Raw genomic sequence first — 18,486 nt, 5'->3', positions numbered from 1 at the left:
TTTGACCCGTACTTTGGAGACCAAGCATTAAACACTGTCAAAACTATTCCATTCATTCATCCTATTAGCCCAACCAATAATTTGCATCACTTTTTACCAAAATTGGAGCAACTTTAACTTTTGACCCCTGTACAAAATGAAACTTACCTTTGTCACCATTCTTGCTGTTTTTATCCCGTAACTCCATAGAATTCAGTCACAGATAGTCAATACTATGCCTTTTTGGAATCTTTATGATCAGGCAAATAATATGGAATATTTTTCAATATGATTGGAGCATCTTTTAATTTTGACCTCTGTGTAATTCTTCAATTGACCCCTACCTGACCACCGATTGAAGTCAAGTGGCCAATCAGTTTTTTAAAAAGAGTTGTGTCTAAGGAGTATTTCTGCCGAATTTGATGCTTTTATCACCATTTGCATGATTGTTTCAGTTATCTGCTGCACTAAAACAACTAAAAACAAGTAAATAGTTACTGTGAAGCCCTTGTTACTTCATCAACAAAACATTTATGCCTGCTGCTCCATGCTTTTATTTTGAAAGTGATCATGCAACACAAATCACTGATTGCAACACATTCTCCTTTGTTGAGCTCGTCAGACAGATACATATAACTGACAGGGAACTGAATAATTAAAAACAAATCTATTTGATCAGAATTATTATTTTTGCATTCTACGGCACTAAACTGTGAATATTATAAGATGTCAAACTGTTGGGTCCTTACAAATGCTTTCAACTATTTCACTGTGCCGGATATTTTGAAAAGCTTTACAATCACATACAACTGATGAACTTTTATTTATTTTTGTACAAGGAAAAAAAAAATTCTGATGAAAAAAAGCAACAGTGGCCTCTAGTGGCCATTAACAACACATGATTCTCAAAAAAAAAACCATCACAAGTAGCTGTCTTTATTTTAGAATATGTACAGTGTACAGTAGTGTTCAGAATAATAGTAGTGCTATGTGACTAAAAATTTTAATCCAGGTTTTGAGTATATTTCCTATTGTTACATGGGAAACAAGGTACCAGTAGATTCTCACAAATCCAACAAGACCAAGTATTCATGATATGCACACTCTTAAGGCTATGAAATTGGGCTATTAGTAAAAAAAAAAAAAAAAGTAGAAAAGGGGGTGTTCACAATAATAGTAGTGTGGCAGTCAGTCAGTGAGTTTTTGTGAATTTTGTGGAACAAACAGGTGTGAATCAGGTGTCCCCTATTTAAGGATGAAGCCAGCACCTGTTGAACATGCTTTTCTCTTTGAAAGCCTGAGGAAAATGGGACGTTCAAGACATTGTTCAGAAGAACAGTGTAGTTTGATTAAAAAGTTGATGGGAGAGGGGAAAACCTATACACAGGTGCAAAAAATTATCGGGTGTTCATCTACAATGATCTCCAATGCTTTAAAATGGACAAAAAAAAACAAAAAAAAAACAACAAAACAAAACAGAGATGCCTGGAAGAAAACAGAAAACCATCAAAATGGATAGAGAAATAACCAGAATGGCAGTCTGGATTTACCTGTAAGTGCTGTGACAGTTAGAAGACGCCTGTGTGAAGCTAATTAATTTGCAAGAATCCCCCTCAAAGTCCCTCTGTTAAATAAAAGACGTGCAGAAGAGGTTACAATTTGCCAAAGAACACAACTGGCCTAAGAGAAATGGAGGAATATTTTGTGGACTGATGAGAGTAAAGTTGTTCTTTTTGGGTCCAAGGGCCACAGACAGTTTGTGAGACGACCCTCAAACTCTGAATTCAAGCCACAGTTCACAGTGAAGCATGGTGGTGCAAGCATCATGATATGGGCATGTTTCTCCTACTATGGTGTTGGGCCTATATATCGCATACCAGGTATCATGGATCAGTTTGGATATGTCAAAACACTTGAGGTCATGTTGCCTTATGCTGAAGAGGACATGCCCTTGAAATGGGTGTTTCAACAAGACAATGACCCCAAGCACACTAGTAAATGAGCAAAATCTTGGTTCCAAACCAACAAAATTAATGCCTCGCAGATGTTAAGAAATCATGAAAAACTGTGGTTATACAACTAAATACTAGTTTAGTGATTCACAAGATTGCTAAAAAAGCAGTTTGAACATAATAGTTTTGAGTTTGTAGCGTCAACAGCAGATGCTACTATTATTGTGAACACCCCCTTTTCTATTTTTTTTTACTAATAGCCCAGTTTCATAGCCTTAAGAGTGTGCATATCCTGAATGCTTGGTCTTGTTGGATTTGTGAGAATCTGATACCTTGTTTCCCATGTAACAATAAGAAATATACTCAAAACCTGGATTAATCTTTTTAGTCACATAGCACTACTATTATTCTGAACACTACTGTACATGTTAATCCACAATGTGGTGGCCAGAAGGTTATCAGTTCAAGACTACCTGTGCCAATTCTCCACCTCAGGAGGGGCATCTGGTGTAAAAAGTACAAGATGTTATCATCATGAACTCGTTTATATATTTATTTCAAAGTCTAGGAAATTAGGCTAAACTGACTAAGCAGATTTACCAGCTCAATACAAAAATCAAGTTTGTTTTGTTAAAACATCAAATGCTGGTCTGTTAAATGTGAGACACGTCTGGGTTTGTTGCAGAAAATAATCACCTGCATAATGACAACTAGGAGCAGAGCTTCTGCTTAGAAAGTTGGAAATAAACACACAGGCTGTTAACTCTAAATTAACCTTAAATACAAACAAGGTAAAGTCTGCAAAATAATCAAGAGGCAGATGTAAAACCAGATTAACTGTAGCAGTAAAAAGGCCCCAAGATCTTATTTCAAGAACCCCCCCCCCCCCCCCTCGTCCTCCAAAAAAAGACTAAAATGCAGATCAGTTATTTAACTACAGAGCTAAATTTTGCAGCAATCATTTTTCAATAAAATTGTGAAAAAAGAAAAAAAAAAACCAGAGTGCATGGGAAACAGTTTCACATGCACTCTGGGTTTTTCTCTCCAATAGATGGCGCCCTCAGCATTTTTAAAAAGTCACAAACGTAAAGAATTTGGATATTTTCATTTAACCTCAAGTTTATTTCACAATTCTGCTATTGTGATGTGTCTAACATACTGAAACAACAATTTAATGTCTGAGTGAAACTAAAATACCACAAAATTTTCTTAGTTTACCTTCATTTGTATGCTCAAATAGAAATCTTAAAACAGCTTAGCTCTGGTGTTTCACATTCAACACCTCATATTTACTTGCAGATCCCAATAATCACTTCAGCCAACTTTTTATTAATGTAGAGAATGACAATTTTCATGTAACAAAATGCTTTCCTTTGAATTAAGGTGCCATTCATGAAATCTTCCCCTACACACCGATTTCAAAATTATTTTACAGAAAACACTCATTTTTGTATCCATGTTTGAGTTTGCAGTTTACAGAGACACACACATTTCATCTAATCAACTGTCAAAGAAATAAAAAACAATGACAAGGAAAAACAGATTCAGGTGGTTTCTACTTTTATTTAAATTAAATCATATAGGACTTTAAAGCATTTTAACATTTACCAAAAACACTAACCTTTTTCTGAATTAGATTTTGTCTCAATCACTGTATACTCGGTTCTAGGCAGCAAACAGAAGAAAAGAAAGGGGAAAAACTAGAGATGCACATTAGGTCAAAGCATATCTAGGAACTGATTGTAAACAGAAATCAAGGCACAAACAAACATTGCGACAGACATGGAAAATCTAACTATAAAAAGTGAATGTTAGCGACACACATATGTTACACAGAAATTAGCCACTCTCCCCCTGCATGTGAAGCTTTTTAAAAAAAAAAACTTTTCTACTTTTTTTTTTAGGTTTGTTTTTTTTTTTTTTTGGAATGTTAGATAATTGTGCAGGTTACAGAGCTAATATTTGTCCTTTTGAATCATGCAGAACATTATACGGTTTAGCTGCAAATGACAAACTTATGTAAACACTGTAAAAAAAAAAAAAAAAAGAAGAAAGCAGTCCTTTATCATTTTTATGTCTATGCCTGTGCTGGTCTTAAAAATAAGCTTCATGTGATTAAAAGCTTAATCATTTGCAGATATTCTAAAGTAAAATGAAAATGTATTTATATAAAAAGGCTTTCCTTTGCTTTCTTTAGTACTTAGAAATAAAGAGAGAACAAAAATAGAATGATACAAGTTGATTTGTGGTCATAGCCCAAAGAGTTAACAACAGGAGCAACCGGATCGGCAATCATTGAAATTCTGCAAGGCTCGTCGACTTCTCAGTCTCTCAGGTGTCCGTATCAAAAGCAGGTCAAAGCAGAAATCGTGGTTGGCCAGTGCAGTCGTTCACCATGTGTGCTTTCTCCACGTCGGTCTGGTCATCGTAACTCTTCAAGTAATCTAAAGAGGCATTTATTAAAAAAAAAAAAAAAAGTCAGTCACATAAAGCACTCATTTCAAATTAGCATTCTGGGGTTGTCGTGCTCACCTCAACTCTTTCCCAGGAGCGACTTCAGAAGAGGCCACAGTCCTTCAGGTTGTTCTTGATGATGACGTCAGTGACGGCATCGAACACAAACTGCACGTTCTTGGTATCGGTGGCACAGGTGAAGTGGGTGTAGATTTCCTTGGTGTCCTTCTTCTTGTTCAGGTCTTCAAATTTGGTCTGGATGTAAGCCTGAGCCTCCTCGTATTTGTTGGGACCTGAAGAAGACGGAGGACAATATGAGCCAGACGCTGCAAGTGGTTCTTGTTTCAGATCCACATAATTTCATTAGGATGTACAAATAGTAACGTTTGTAAGTCCAACTAAAATTCACCTCGCTTGTGTATATATTATATACATTCCCCAGTTTAATGATATTGAAAACTTAAGTTATATTTAAAGAAATTCACAGTTAAAATATGATTAAAAACAGTATGTTTTTAAAGCTAATGATCAATTTTTGTTATACATGTTTCAACATTTGCCTAAAGGTTTTAAATAAAATCAAATGAGTGAATACTTTTAATTTTTTAAGTGCATAATTTAAAACATGTCTTTACATGTAGCCATTATATATAAACTATGAATTCATGAAATTTACAGAAAATGTACCAGACTGCAATATATAATCAGGATATAAATTTGCTGATATTGTGATGAGATTTTTGTCACATTCCACAGCCCTATGGTATAGTAAATATATAAATATATATTGAGTGTAAAAAAAAAAGTATGTCCAAAGTACACCCTCTTCCAATTTCACTGTCCATTCCAATATTTTACTGTGGACCCAGTGATACTCCTATTAAGTTGGCATTGAGCAAAACTGGTAGGAAAGAAAAGGCGGTCATCACCGCCATAGTATTTTTGTTGTGTATTTTCTTGTTGTGAATGGAGCAATTTCAGCATTAAGAGAACAGCAAAAAATAAACATGATGTGTTGGTGCAACGCTGATGTAGAGGAGAAGTCCGTTCTATCATGTGGTTAAAGGGAGTCGCACATTTTGAAATGGAAGACATTGTGCAAGAATAAAAATAAATATGCAGGATTACAAAAGCAACCTGGAAACACATCATATGCATGTTTCGTACTTGCTGCCTGACACACATAACGGCGTGCATGCATGAATGCACACTTGTGTAATAGTTCAACTGACTGATGATTTAGTCTGATGAAGCTGACCTGCTGTGACGGTTACTTAAATATGGCCGTGTTACTTATGAAAACCAGAACAATCTGCACCACTGTCAATCAACACGCAGACTGATGCTTTTGCCATCAGCCCAGTCGGCGTTTCTATCGTACCGGAGTACTCGGGGAAACAGATGGTCAGAGGACTGTGGGTGATCTTCTCTTCAAATAGGTCCTTCTTGTTGAGGAACAGGATGATGGATGTCTCCGTGAACCACTTGTTGTTGCAGATGGAGTCAAACAGCTTCATGCTCTCATGCATCCGGTTCTGAATGGGCCAGACACAAATGTGGAGATAAAGGGATTACCCGAGAGCACAGCTCGGGCACATAAAGGAAATGAGTTCACTGCAACACACCCCCACCTTACAGCTTGACTATAAAATGTTGGAGGCTTTAGTTTTTGTGATGAACTCACCATCTCCTCGTCTTCGGCTAGCACCAGGTCATAAGCACTCATGGCCACACAGAAGATTATGGCAGTGACTCCCTCAAAGCAGTGAATCCACTTCTTCCTTTCAGACCGCTGGCCTCCCACATCAAACATCCTGCATACACAAACAGAGCAACCATGCTGCTTTTAAAATCACTGGGCAGATAAGACAAATAAATGTTTTTGGAACTGAGAAATGACTGAAACAGCTCCAAGGTCTCCCTTTGAGACTCATGTCTCTGGCATTTCAGTACAGTGCTGTAACTGTGGTAACGGACAGCCTTTTCACTTATTCACGATGTGGAGCATCCGTAGATGGACAAGAGTTTATGTACACTTAGATGGTGCTACATTTGGCGGTCTTTCTAGTTAATATTATAAGCAACCTCTGTGCCTCCTAGTCAAAACTAATGTTGGGAAAACTGTTGAGTTTAACCGCTTGTTTCAACTATGTGACTTCTTATTCTTCTGTGAAAATGAATAAGCTCCAGCACAACCTCTAGAATACGCCGGGGACAGAAAATGTCCCCAGATGCTACATTATGCCATAGTACAACTCAATGCTAAAATACCCTCAGCCGTATGAGCATAAAAAGAGGAAACTGAATGTGACCTTTTAACCTCTTAAAATAGGTCAAAGTTAGCAATCTTTGACCTTGTCCAAGGTCTGTGTCCCAAGAATGCTCTGGCAGTAATAGGACTGTACTTATGCAGAGCACAGACAGACGGACAGATGGACACAAAGTATTTGTAATACCTGATGGGCATATTTTGGCCTTGAGTAAAAATGGATTAACATTTGGAAAAATTTTGTTTCACAGGGGTTTTTTAATCTCATCTCCAGGGAAAAAAGAATTAGTACTTGTTGGTCACAATAAACCTATCTGGATTTTCCTCTGTGGGTTCACACAAGTTTGACACAGAGTCATGCTCATTAATTATTTGTGATTCAGTGATACCACAACACATTTTGTTTGAACTTGATATCTGATCAATTCTGTCAAGAAAAGAACTACTTTTTTTTTTACATCCTTTCCACCATGACTAATCCATAATGACTCCAAGATGACCTTTCAAGATCACGGAACGTTAAAGGTGATATGACCAACAGAAAGTTAATATGGCTTAATATTAGTGTTTAACATTAACCAAAGGTGCATCTTTAAGCAATTTCTACAAATAGCCACTTTAAATATCCCCTGTAAACATTCAAAATTTGACGTTGACCAGTTCCTTTGACATCATTTCTCAAAATCAAATCACTTTGTCCTTGGCTGAACCTCAAACATTACACCAAGTTGGTCTTAGAATTATTTGTTCTCACACACACACACACGAACAAAAATGATATCTCCACATCCACTACCCCATGAAATTGTGATAACCACACAGGTTGTTTTATCTGTTTTGGCATAATCGTTTAAGCTTTACTCCCAATGAACAGCTCATTTTCCCATAAAGCTGCTAGAACACAGAATTCATGACTATATCTGAACTCATATTCAATAAGTGAGCCGTGTTACAGAGATCATGTTCAGATGCACCCTTTGGCATGTTCATTCTGCAACTTATCACATACAAAATATTCAGGACAACTGTGAGAGCCTCTCAAATTATAACATGCTAACAAATTTCAGCCAGTTAAATTAAACTGGCTGAATACTGGCTGTGGACAGCAGTCTGATGGCACACAGCAATAATTTATCTACTACAGTTTGAGCAGCTAATAACCAGATGTCCTATATCCGCAGTGACTAATTACCTTTATGTGCCCCTTTGCCATTTCAAGAATATGCACTTATTTCTTCTGACCACAGCAGAAGCAGTCATTAAACCAGTCAATGCAACAAATTCCTTCACTCACAAAAATCTTGACAGAATTTTCTTTTAAAATCCATTCCAGCACTCTGAGCAGATCATTTAACAAGTTATCAATTTTGTCTCCCCACTTGGGAAAGGAAGAAAATGAATTGAAGATTTTAAGCATTTCATAAACATGATTGCTTTCATTAGGAAAAAGGTAAAAACTGATATCTTACTTGAAGTGTAGCTGCTTGAAGGTGAAGTGTGTTTCCACAATGCCGGTGGTTTTGACTCTGGTCCGCAGTACGTCCTGCTGTGTAGGGATGTAGTCTGGCTTTGCTATCCTCTCAAGATCGTTCAGGTAACTGATGAGAAGGGGAACAGACACACCATAAACACATTTAGGATCAAGTACTGTTGCTCAGCTCTGCGACCAAAACACATTTTAGACCGGTATGGACACGGGCTCAGGCTATTTCAGTCTAAAATGTCTGGTTTGTTCCCTCAAAGAAAGACAGAGACTCACACTGGTCCTCTGAACATCACCAGGTCCAGATTTACAAAATATAATAAGCAACTTTTTTTTCATCAATAAATATTTATACACTTCCGGATATACAGGCAAATAAACTTTAAATATCTTATACTACTAAATCTTTTAAGAATTAATCAAATGCTTCCTTCAGAACTTTGCAGCAGAGCATCAGTTCTTGTCTGATGTCAAATAGAGGTTTTACAGATGTATATTTTATACTACTGAGTGCTGATGAGACTTTTTTTTACTTTTTTTTTTTAAATCAAGATACACATCTCAATAAAATTTCATAAATCGAGCCGACGCAGTGACAAAAATTTCAACTGAAAAACATTATCACTCCATTTCAATTTCTCTGTGATTAGTTTCACAGACATTTTGAGTGCTGCCCTTCCTCAGAGCGCAAACAACGTCTTTGCAGCAGTTAGTCACAGGTGCATAAAATACTGTGAGCCAGAAAATTCTGTTGCCACCAGGGTGGCGACTGCCTTATACCTACCAAATTAAGATGCCCATTCCAGCTTCTCACAGCCTTAAATAACATTGACTAAAACCTAAAGCTACTCAATATGTAGCAAGAAAGAAACACAACAAAACTCTCACATGACAAATGATTAACCAAAAATGTTAAGACACTTTGTTTAATCCCTCCTTTTGTTGTACATTCTTTGCTTTATTATTATTATTAATAATAATAATAATAATAATAATGTCCATGTCCAGATGTCCAGGGGGCATCTTTTCCGGATGCCCCCTGGACGCCTCGCTGGAGAGGTGTTCTGGGCACGTCCCATGGGGAGGAGGCCCCGGAGAAGACCCAGGACACACTGGAAGGATTACATCTCTCGGCTGGCTTGGGAAAGCCTTGGGGTTCACCCGGAGGAGCTGTGTGTGGATCTGGAGGTCTGGGCGGCTTTGCTTGAGCTGCTGCCCCCGCGACCCGACTCTGGATAAAGCGGAAGAAAATGGATGGATGGATGGATGGTTGGATTATTATTATTATAAGCGGATGTCAAATGGTTCCTTCTGACTGGTTCCACAGGAATTTAACTTAATTACATCCAGACTGCTGCTCGACTCCGAGCTCCTCCCGAGTGACAGAGTTCCTCACCCTATCTCTAAGGGAGCGCCCAGCCACCTTGCGGAGGAAACTCATCTCGGCCGCTTGTACTCGCGATCTTGTTCTTTCATTCATGAGCCAAATCTCATGACCATAGGTGAGGGTCGGAATGTAGATCGATCGGTAAATCGAGAGCTTTGCCCCTACTCAGCTCTCTCTTCACCACGACGGTCCGATACAGCGACCGCATCACTGTAGACCAGGGGTGGGCAATCATGTGCCATGAAGGGCCGAGACACTGCAGGTTTTCCTTTTAACCAATCACCTCAGCAGGTGATTTCATTCATGATCAGGTGTCTCAGCAGCTGATTTCATTGACGATCAGGTGTTTATGCTCAAGGGAGAAGCTCATCAGCAACCACCTGCTGAGGTAATTGGTTGCAAGGAAAACCTGCAGTGTCTCGGCCCTCGTTGCCCACCCCTGCTGTAGATGCTGCACAGATCCGTCTATCGATCTCACGCTCCATCCGTCCCTCACTCATGAACAAGACCCCGAGATACTTAAACTCCTCCACCTGAGGCAAGGACACCCCACTGACCTGAAGAGGGCAAGGCACCTTTTTCCGGTTGAGAACCATGGCCTCAGATTTGGAGGTGCCAATCTTCATCCCGGACGCTTCACATTCGGCTGCAAACCACCTCAGTGCACGCTGAAGGTCCTGGTTTGATGAAGCCAACAGGACCACATCATCCGCAAACAGCAGAGATGAGATTCTGTGGTTCCCAAACCGGACCACCTCTACACCCTGGCTGCGCCTAGAAATTCTGTCCATAAAGGTAATGAACAGAACCGGTGACAAAGGGCAGCCCTGGCGGAGGCCAACGTGCACTGGAAACAGGTTTGACTTACTACCGGCAATGTGAACCAAGCTCCTGCTGCGGTCGTGCAGGGACCGGATAGCCCTTAGCAAAGGACCCCGGACCCAGTTCTCCCGGAGCACCCCCCACAGGGCGCCTCGAGGGACACGGTCAAACGCCTTCTCCAGATCCACAAAGCACATGTGGACTGGCTGGGGTGTAGAGCTGGTCCAGTGTGCCACGACCAGGACTGAAAACCACACTGCTCCTCCTGAATCTGAGGTTCGACTATCGGTCGAATTCTCCTCTCCAGCACCCTGGAATAGACCTTACCAGGGAGGCTGAGGAGTGTGATCCCCCTGTAGTTGGAACACACCCTCCGGTCCCCCTTCCTAAACAGAGGGACCACCACCCCGGTCTGCCAATCCAGGGGTACTGTCCACGACCGCCACGCGATGTTGCAGAGACGTGTCAACCAAGACAGTCCCACAACATCCAGAGACTTAAGGTACTCAGGACGGATTTCATCCACCCCAGGAGCCTTGCCACCAAGGAGCTTTTTGACCACCTCGGTGACTTCAGCCTGGGTGATGGACAAGTCCGCCTCTGAGTCCCCAGTCTCTGCTTCCTCTTCGGAAGACATGATGATAGGATTGAGGAGATCCTTGAAGTACTCCTTCCACCGCCCAACAACATCCCCAGTCAGGGTCAACAGCTCCCCACCCGCACTATAGACAGTGTTGGCGGAGAGCTGCTTCCGCGTCCTGAGGTGTCGGACGGTTTGCCAGAATTTCTTTCGAGGCCGACTGATAATCCTCCTCCATGGCCTCTCCGAACTCCTCCCAGACCCGAGTTTTTGCCTCTGTGACCACACAGGCTGCAGCACTCTTGGCCTGCTGGTACCTGTCAGCTGCCTCCAGGGTCCCACCTACCAATAAAGACAAGTAGGACTCCTTCTTCAACTTGACGGCATCCCTTACTTCTGGCATTCACCACCGGGTTCGGGGATTGCCGCCGCGACAGGCACCAGAGACCTTGCGACCACAGCTGCAGGCGGCCACATCGACAATGGAGGTGGAGAACATGGTCCACTCGGACTCCATGTCTCCAACCTCCCCCGGATCTGGGAGAGGCTCTCCCGGAGGTGGGAGTTGAAGACCTCGCTGACATAGGGTTCCGCCAGTCGTTCCCAGCAGACCCTCACGATACGTTAGGGCCTGCCAGGTCTGACCGGCTTCCTCCCCTCCCAGCGGATCCAACTCACCACCAGGTGGTTTTCGGTCGACGGCTCAGCCCCTCTCTTTACCCGAGTGTCTGAGACACGTGGCCGAAGGTCAGATGATACGACTACAAAGTCGATCATCGACCTCCGGCTCAGGGTGTCCTGGTGCCATGTGCACTTATGGAAACCCCTGTGCTCGAAAATGGTGTTCATGATGGACAAACTGTGGCTAGCACAGAAGTCCAACAACTGAACACCACTCGGGTTCAGATCGGGGAGGCCGTGCTTCCCAATCACGCCCCTCCAGGTCTCACTGTCGTCGCCCACGTGGGCGTTGAAGTCCCCCAGGAGAACAATGGAGTCCCCGGTTGGAACACTATCTAGTACCCCTCCCAGAGACTCCAAGAAGGTTGGGTACTCTGCACTGCTGCTTGGCCCATAGGCCGAGACAACAGTGAGAGACCTGTCCCCAACCCGAAGGCGTAGGGACACAATCCTCTCGTTCACCGGGGTGAACTCCAACACATGGCGACTGAGCTGGGGAGCAATAAGCAATGCTACCCCAGCTCGCCGCCTCTCCACGTGAGCAACGGCAGAAAAGTGGAGCATCCAGCCCCTCTCCAGGAGTTGGGTACCAGAGCCCAAGCTGTGCGTGGAGGTGAGCCCGACTATCTCTAGTCGGTACCTCTCAACCTTCCGCACAACCTCGGGCTCCTTCCCCCCCAGCGAGGTGACATTCCACGTCCCAAAGGCCAGAGGCTGTGAGCATGGACCAGGCCGCCGGGCCACCCGCCCTCAACTGCCACCCAGTCCTCTCTGCACCCGACCCCCATGGCCCGGAACGCAGGTGGTGAACCCACAGGAGGGCAGACCCACATCGCTCTTTCAGGCTGAGCCCGGCCGGGCCCCGTGGGCTAAGGGCTGACCGCCAGGCACTCGTGCGCGAGCCCCAACCCCGGGCCTGGCTCCAGGGTGGGGCCCCGGCTCCGCCATACTGAGTGAAGTCTCGGCCCTTGATTTCATGTCAGTCATGAGAGCTTTTGAACTGCCCTTAGTCTGGCCCATCACCTAGGACCTGTTTGCCATGGGAGACCCTACCAGGGGCACGAAGCCCCTGACAACGTAGCTCCTAGGATCATCCGGGAATGCAAACTCCCCCACCACGATAAGGTGGCAGTTCGAGGGGGAGTCGAATTTCTGTAAATTCTTCTTCAAATGCTGTCTCATTATTATGTTGTGTTTAACAATGATGACCCTTCGAGGACACTCCGGTGAGCATACCCAGAGGGATCTGCAGCAAGCCTGAGACCAAATAAACTGATAAAAGGACTAAATACAAATGCTAATAGCTCTCACAGTAATGATGTTACCACTGGTGATGCAGGAAGAGACTCAATCTTTAAGCATGCCACAGTGCATCCAGAAAGTATTCACAGTGCTTCACTTTTTCCACATTTTATTGTTACAGCATTATTCCAAAATGCATGCAATTGTGCAATTGTCCATGCAATTGTGTTTCGAATTTTTCAAAATTCGACACACAAAACCCCATAATGACAATGCGAAGAAAGTTTTGGATTTTTGCAAATTTATAACAAACAAACAAACAAAACTAAAAACTAAGAAATCACATGTACATAAGTATTCACAGTCTTTGCCATGAAGCTCAAAATTGAGCTCAGGTCATCCTGTTTCCACTGATCAACCTTGAGATGTTTCTACAGCTTCATTGGAGTCTGCCTGGGGTAAATTCAGCTGATTAGACATGATTTGGTAAAACACACACCTGTCTACATATAAGGTCCCACAGTTGACAGTGCATGTCAGAGCACAAACCAAGCATGAAGTCAAAGGAACTGTCTGTGGACCTCCGAGACAAGATTGTCTCGAGGCACAAACTGGGGAAGGGTACAGAAACATTTCTTCTGGTTTGAATGTCCCAATGAGCACAGTGACCCCCATCATCCATAAATGGAAGAAGTTTGGATCCACCAGGACTCTTCCTAGAGCTGGCCACCTGTCTAAACCTAGCAAATGGAGGAGAAGAGCCTTAGTCAGGGAGGTGACCAGGAACCTGATGGTCAGTCCATCCGAACTCCAGCATTCATCTGTAAAGTGAGGAGAACTTGCAGAAGGACAGCCATTGCTGAAGCAATCCACCAATCAGGCCTGTATGGTAGAGTGGCCAGATGGAAGCCACTCCTTAGTAAAAGGCACATGGCAGCCCACCTGGAGTTTGCCAAAAGGGACTTGAAGGACTCTCAGACCATGAGAAACAAAATTCTTTGAGACAAAGATTGAACTCTTTGGCGTGAACATCTCTGGAGAGATCTGAAAATGGCTGTGCACCGACGCTCCACATCCAACCTGATGGAGCTTGAGAGGTGCTGCAAAGAGGAATGGGCAGAACTCCCCCAAGACAGGTGGCATCAAAGTTTGTCGCATCATATTCAAGAAGAATTGAGGCTGTAATTGCTGCCAAAGATGCGTCATTAAAGTAGTGAGCAAAGGGTGTGAATACTTATGTACACATGATTTCTTAGTTTTCTATTTTTAATAAATTTGTAAAACAAAAAAAAATTAAAATAAAAATAAAAAATATGGGGTGTTGTGAGAATAACGGAGGGGAAAATTTTATTTACTCCATTTTGAAATAAAGCTACCACATAACAAAATGTGGAAAAGGTGAAGCGCTGTGAATACTTTCTGGATGCACCGTGTGTCGTGTAACAAAGTGTTGATGCCCGTGTAATCTCTTACAAGCTGCAGCTTGGGTGTAGACATCAGAGCTTTTGCATCACTATTCCACACCACGTGTTTAATCATAATCCCACTCCCAGCAGAGAAGGGTTTAGGCTGCTTTGTCATCTTGCCATCGGCTGTAGAAACAACATTTGCCCATTGGGTTATAATCTCTGATGATTAACTGAATTTTTCAGTTCCCATTTTAGCAGAGATGCTACAAGTCAAATCTATTATGTAAAATGGTAGACGTATAGTGGCATGAATAAACGGGGGATATTCTAACGCTGTGTTCAAGACTATGGCACTCAGTTTTTGAAACTGCAAGTCCCGAAAAGCGTACGTTCCCTTGATCAACTCTGAAAATAATATGGATGCCCACGGTAGCATATACAAGTTTTGTTGTTGTCGATATAAGGAACATGTAAATACATAATTATACCTGCTTGCAGTGGGTGAGTAAGATGGAAAATGTCTCAGATGGTATTTGTAATAATATGCATATGTCATGGACATGAAGGAGGGATGCTCGTCAGCATCTCACCATGTAATTTAGGTCCTTCAGACTTTATTTTGAATAAATGCTTCAAGGGAGCATTAGCATGGCAAAAACCTTTCAGACCACCCAACTTTTTAAACATTTCTCTTATTTTGCCTTTCATCTTCTGGAGAGGCTCTGCCCCCCATACCCCCCACCTTTTTAAGCATTTTCCTTTTTTTGCTTTTCAGCTGATACCCCAATTACAGCCCTCTTAACCCCCTGCCACTTTAAGCATTTTTTTTAAATGTAGATGTAAATTAATATTCAAAGTTTTCAGCTAGTTGACAGTAGGGCTGTACAATATGGCCAAATTATCATATTTCAATATTGTCATATAAATTGTCATGTAAATGTCACTTATATAAACGCTGTCCATATTCTTGAGCCGCTTAAGTGGGTAGGGAGAGTTCCCATGGGATAAAAAAAGCTTTTCAACCTTCCATCCCTGGTTCTCAAGACCAGGTACAGTAGTGTTCAGAATAATAGTAGTGCTATGTGACTAAAAAGATTAATCCAGGTTTTGAGTATATTTCTTATTGTTACATGGGAAACAAGGTACCAGTAGATTTAGTAGATTCTCACAAATCCAACAAGACCAAGCATTCATGATATGCACACTCTTAAGGCTATGAAATTTGGCTATTAGTAATAAAAAAAAAAAAAGTAGAAAAGGGGGTGTTAACAATAATAGTAGTGTGGCATTCAGTCAGTGAGTTTGTCAATTTTGTGGAACACACAGGTGTGAATCAGGTGTCCCCTATTTAAAGATGAAGCCAGCATCTGTTGAACATGCTTTTCTCTTTGAAAGCCTGAGGAAAACGGGACATGCAAGACACTGTTCAGAAGAACAGCGTAGTTTGATTAAAAAGTTGATTGGAGAGGGGAAAACTTATATGCACGTGCAAAAAATTATAGGCTGTTCATTTACAATGATCTCCAATGCTTTAAAATGGACCAAAAAAAAAAAAAAAAAAAAAAAAAACAGATGCGTGGAAGAAAATGGAAAACAACCATCAAAATGGATAGAAGAATAACCAGAATGGCAAAGGCTCACCCATTGATCAGCTCCAGGATGATCAAAGACAGTCTGGAGAAATGAAGGAATATTTTGTGGACCGAGGAGAGTAAAATTGTTCTTTTTGGGTCCAAGGGCCGCAGACAGTTTGTGAGACGACCCCCAAACTCTGAATTCAAGCCACAGTTCACAGTGAAAACAGTGACATGTCACCCATTGAGCATGTTTGGGATGCTCTGGACCGGCGTATACAACAGCGTGTACCAGTTCCTGCCAATATCCAACAACTTCGCACAGCCATTGAAGAGGAGTGGACCAACATTCCACAGGCCACAATTGACAACCTGATCAACTCTATGTGAAGGAGATGTGTTGCACTGCATGAGGCAAATGGTGGTCACACCAGATACTGACTGGTATCCCCCCCCCCAATAAAACAAAACTGCACCTTTCAGAGTGGCCTTTTATTGTGGACAGTCTAAGGCACACCTGTGCACTAATCATGGTGTCTAATCAGCATCTTGATATGGCACACTTGTGAGGTGGGATGGATCATCTCAGCAAAGGAGAAGTGCTCACTATCACAGATTTAGACTGGTTTGTGAACAATATTTGAGGGAAATGGTGATATTGTGTATGTGGAAAAAGTTTTAGATCTTTGAGTTCATCTCATACAAAATGGGAGCAAAACCAAAAGTGCTGCATTTATATTTTTGTTGAGTGTATATATATATATATATAGAAGAAGAAGGGCTTTTATTGCACTTACAACAAAATTTGTCATTTGCCATTTGCATTTAACCCATCCTAATTACAGTTAGACATCCAACCACAAGGAGCAGTGGGCAGCCACAGTCCGGCACCTGGGGATCAACTCCAAAGATCCACTCCATCGACTTGCTCAGGGGCAGAGAAAGGAGCAGACCTTAAATAAGCATGTTTTTGATTTTTGATTGTGGGAAGAAACCAGAGTGCCTGGAGGACACCCACACAGACATGAGGAGAACATGCAAACCCTACACAAAGTACCAGGTGAGGCATCAGTGCTAACCACTAAGCCACCGTGCCCTCCATACTTTGTCTTAATGGGCCAATAAAAAATTGTGATGAATGGTGTAATGATGAAGGGTCAAAGTGGGCTACAGTGTTCTTAAGTTTGGAACGCAGTATAATATCCACTGTTGGGGCTCCAAAATGTGAAGTTGTTTTTAGCAATATCCCTCCAGGTTAATATGAGCACTGGATGCAAAACCTGTGGCCATACTTCCCTGGCCAACATTACTGCTCCCAGGAAGTTAAAACTGCTTTGACTGTAAAACAAATCACTTAAAAATACACTGAACTGTGTCCTTACAGTTTTTCTGCAGTTATTTCTACTCCAGCATACAGCAAGTTGCTGGAGAATGAGGAGGCGGCTCAGGTTTTATTTTTATTTCAGAGTGGCACAGCATCCACAGTGATAACCTCTCACCTCATACCAGCTGCCTCACATAATTACCTGATGATCCGTCATTACATCGGTTCATTTTAACAAGGCAATAGCACTTACGACCTACACAGAGTGGCTAACGCTGGCAGGACAGTCACAAATTAGGCCCCATCAAAAAAAGAAAAAGAAAAAACAGGTTATCATCTCCCCCTGCATGCTGAAATCGCCCACATCAATTTTTTTGTTTTGTTTTGTTTTGGTGAACTTCATTGATTGTGGTACAGCTGGTGCAGGAACTGGCAAATCTGCTAGGTGGTGAGTATGCTTTGGCCAAAGATTACCGAGGAAGGCCCAGAACTTGCCGCTTGTCCTCAGTGACAGCCACACACACAAGGACAACGTCATTTATCGTGATACAGATTGCCGAGAAGGCCAAGCAGGTGAAGCCATGGTACGGAGTGAGCGTTCCGCTGAGGTGACCATGAGCGATATTTACGGCCACTATGCATGTGGTATGCTGGACAATGGAGGTAGCTTGGACACCAAGTACAACGGTTGCCAGGTGAGTTTTTCCCCGTCCAGCTGTGAGACTGGTTTTGTCATAGTTCTAAGTGAACTTAGTTCTTTGTGTCTTATAACTAAGTGCCATAAATGTATGTTAATTCATATTACAAGGGGAAGTTTCATTTCCCAACTTCAAAATTTTACTGCATTTTTTGGTCTCTGTTTCAAAGGGGAAAATAATTGAGCTTTGTAACACGATTGGTATAAAAATTCCTTATGAAACAGAATCATACATTCTTCAAAGTTTTCCTTAGATATTTTTCTCTCCTGTAGTTGACCACACTGCTGAGTCAAACCGCTGAACGGGGGGGGGGGGTTGAATGATTTTTAGAAATACCATGTGGCATCTCACACTATATTTATTTTTATAATCACTTCGGAGAACATCAATCCAGGTGAGCCATTTTTGCAATGACAGTGAAGGATTAACCATGGGCTTACTTCTATTGACAAAACAAAGACACAGCCACTGTAAATCCAAACAGAACATTATTAATCACCATCTCTTCAGGCCTTCTGTTTGTCATAGGGGTAACAGACTGGTTTGGATCGCATCACGGTTTTAAGTCACAGATCATATAATTTGTTTCAGATCAGGAAAAAAATTCCTTTATGAAGGAACAATGAAAACAA

At 42.0% G+C, this 18,486-nt stretch overlaps 1 protein-coding gene across 2 annotated transcripts in view; it reads right to left on the bottom strand.

Moving 5' to 3' along the window:
- Window positions 1-3,474: 3,474 nt before the first annotated feature.
- Window positions 3,475-18,486, bottom strand: part of LOC117506959 (guanine nucleotide-binding protein G(i) subunit alpha-2-like) — a 195,265-nt gene continuing 180,253 nt past the window's right edge. For both annotated transcript variants that reach the window (XM_034166633.1, XM_034166634.1), the window contains exons 5-9: window positions 8,124-8,252; window positions 6,070-6,199; window positions 5,767-5,920; window positions 4,464-4,678; window positions 3,475-4,375 (exon numbers count right to left, since the gene is read on the bottom strand). In XM_034166633.1, coding sequence (XP_034022524.1) covers window positions 4,488-4,678; window positions 5,767-5,920; window positions 6,070-6,199; window positions 8,124-8,252 — 604 coding nt within the window. In that variant the 3' untranslated portion in view covers window positions 3,475-4,375; window positions 4,464-4,487. The remainder of the gene's footprint in view (window positions 4,376-4,463; window positions 4,679-5,766; window positions 5,921-6,069; window positions 6,200-8,123; window positions 8,253-18,486) is intronic.

Source organism: Thalassophryne amazonica, chromosome 3 (assembly GCF_902500255.1).
Source record: "Thalassophryne amazonica chromosome 3, fThaAma1.1, whole genome shotgun sequence".
Lineage (NCBI taxonomy): Eukaryota > Metazoa > Chordata > Actinopteri > Batrachoidiformes > Batrachoididae > Thalassophryne > Thalassophryne amazonica.
Note: the sequence above shows the minus strand (reverse complement) of the source record. Positions and strands in the feature narration are given on the sequence as shown.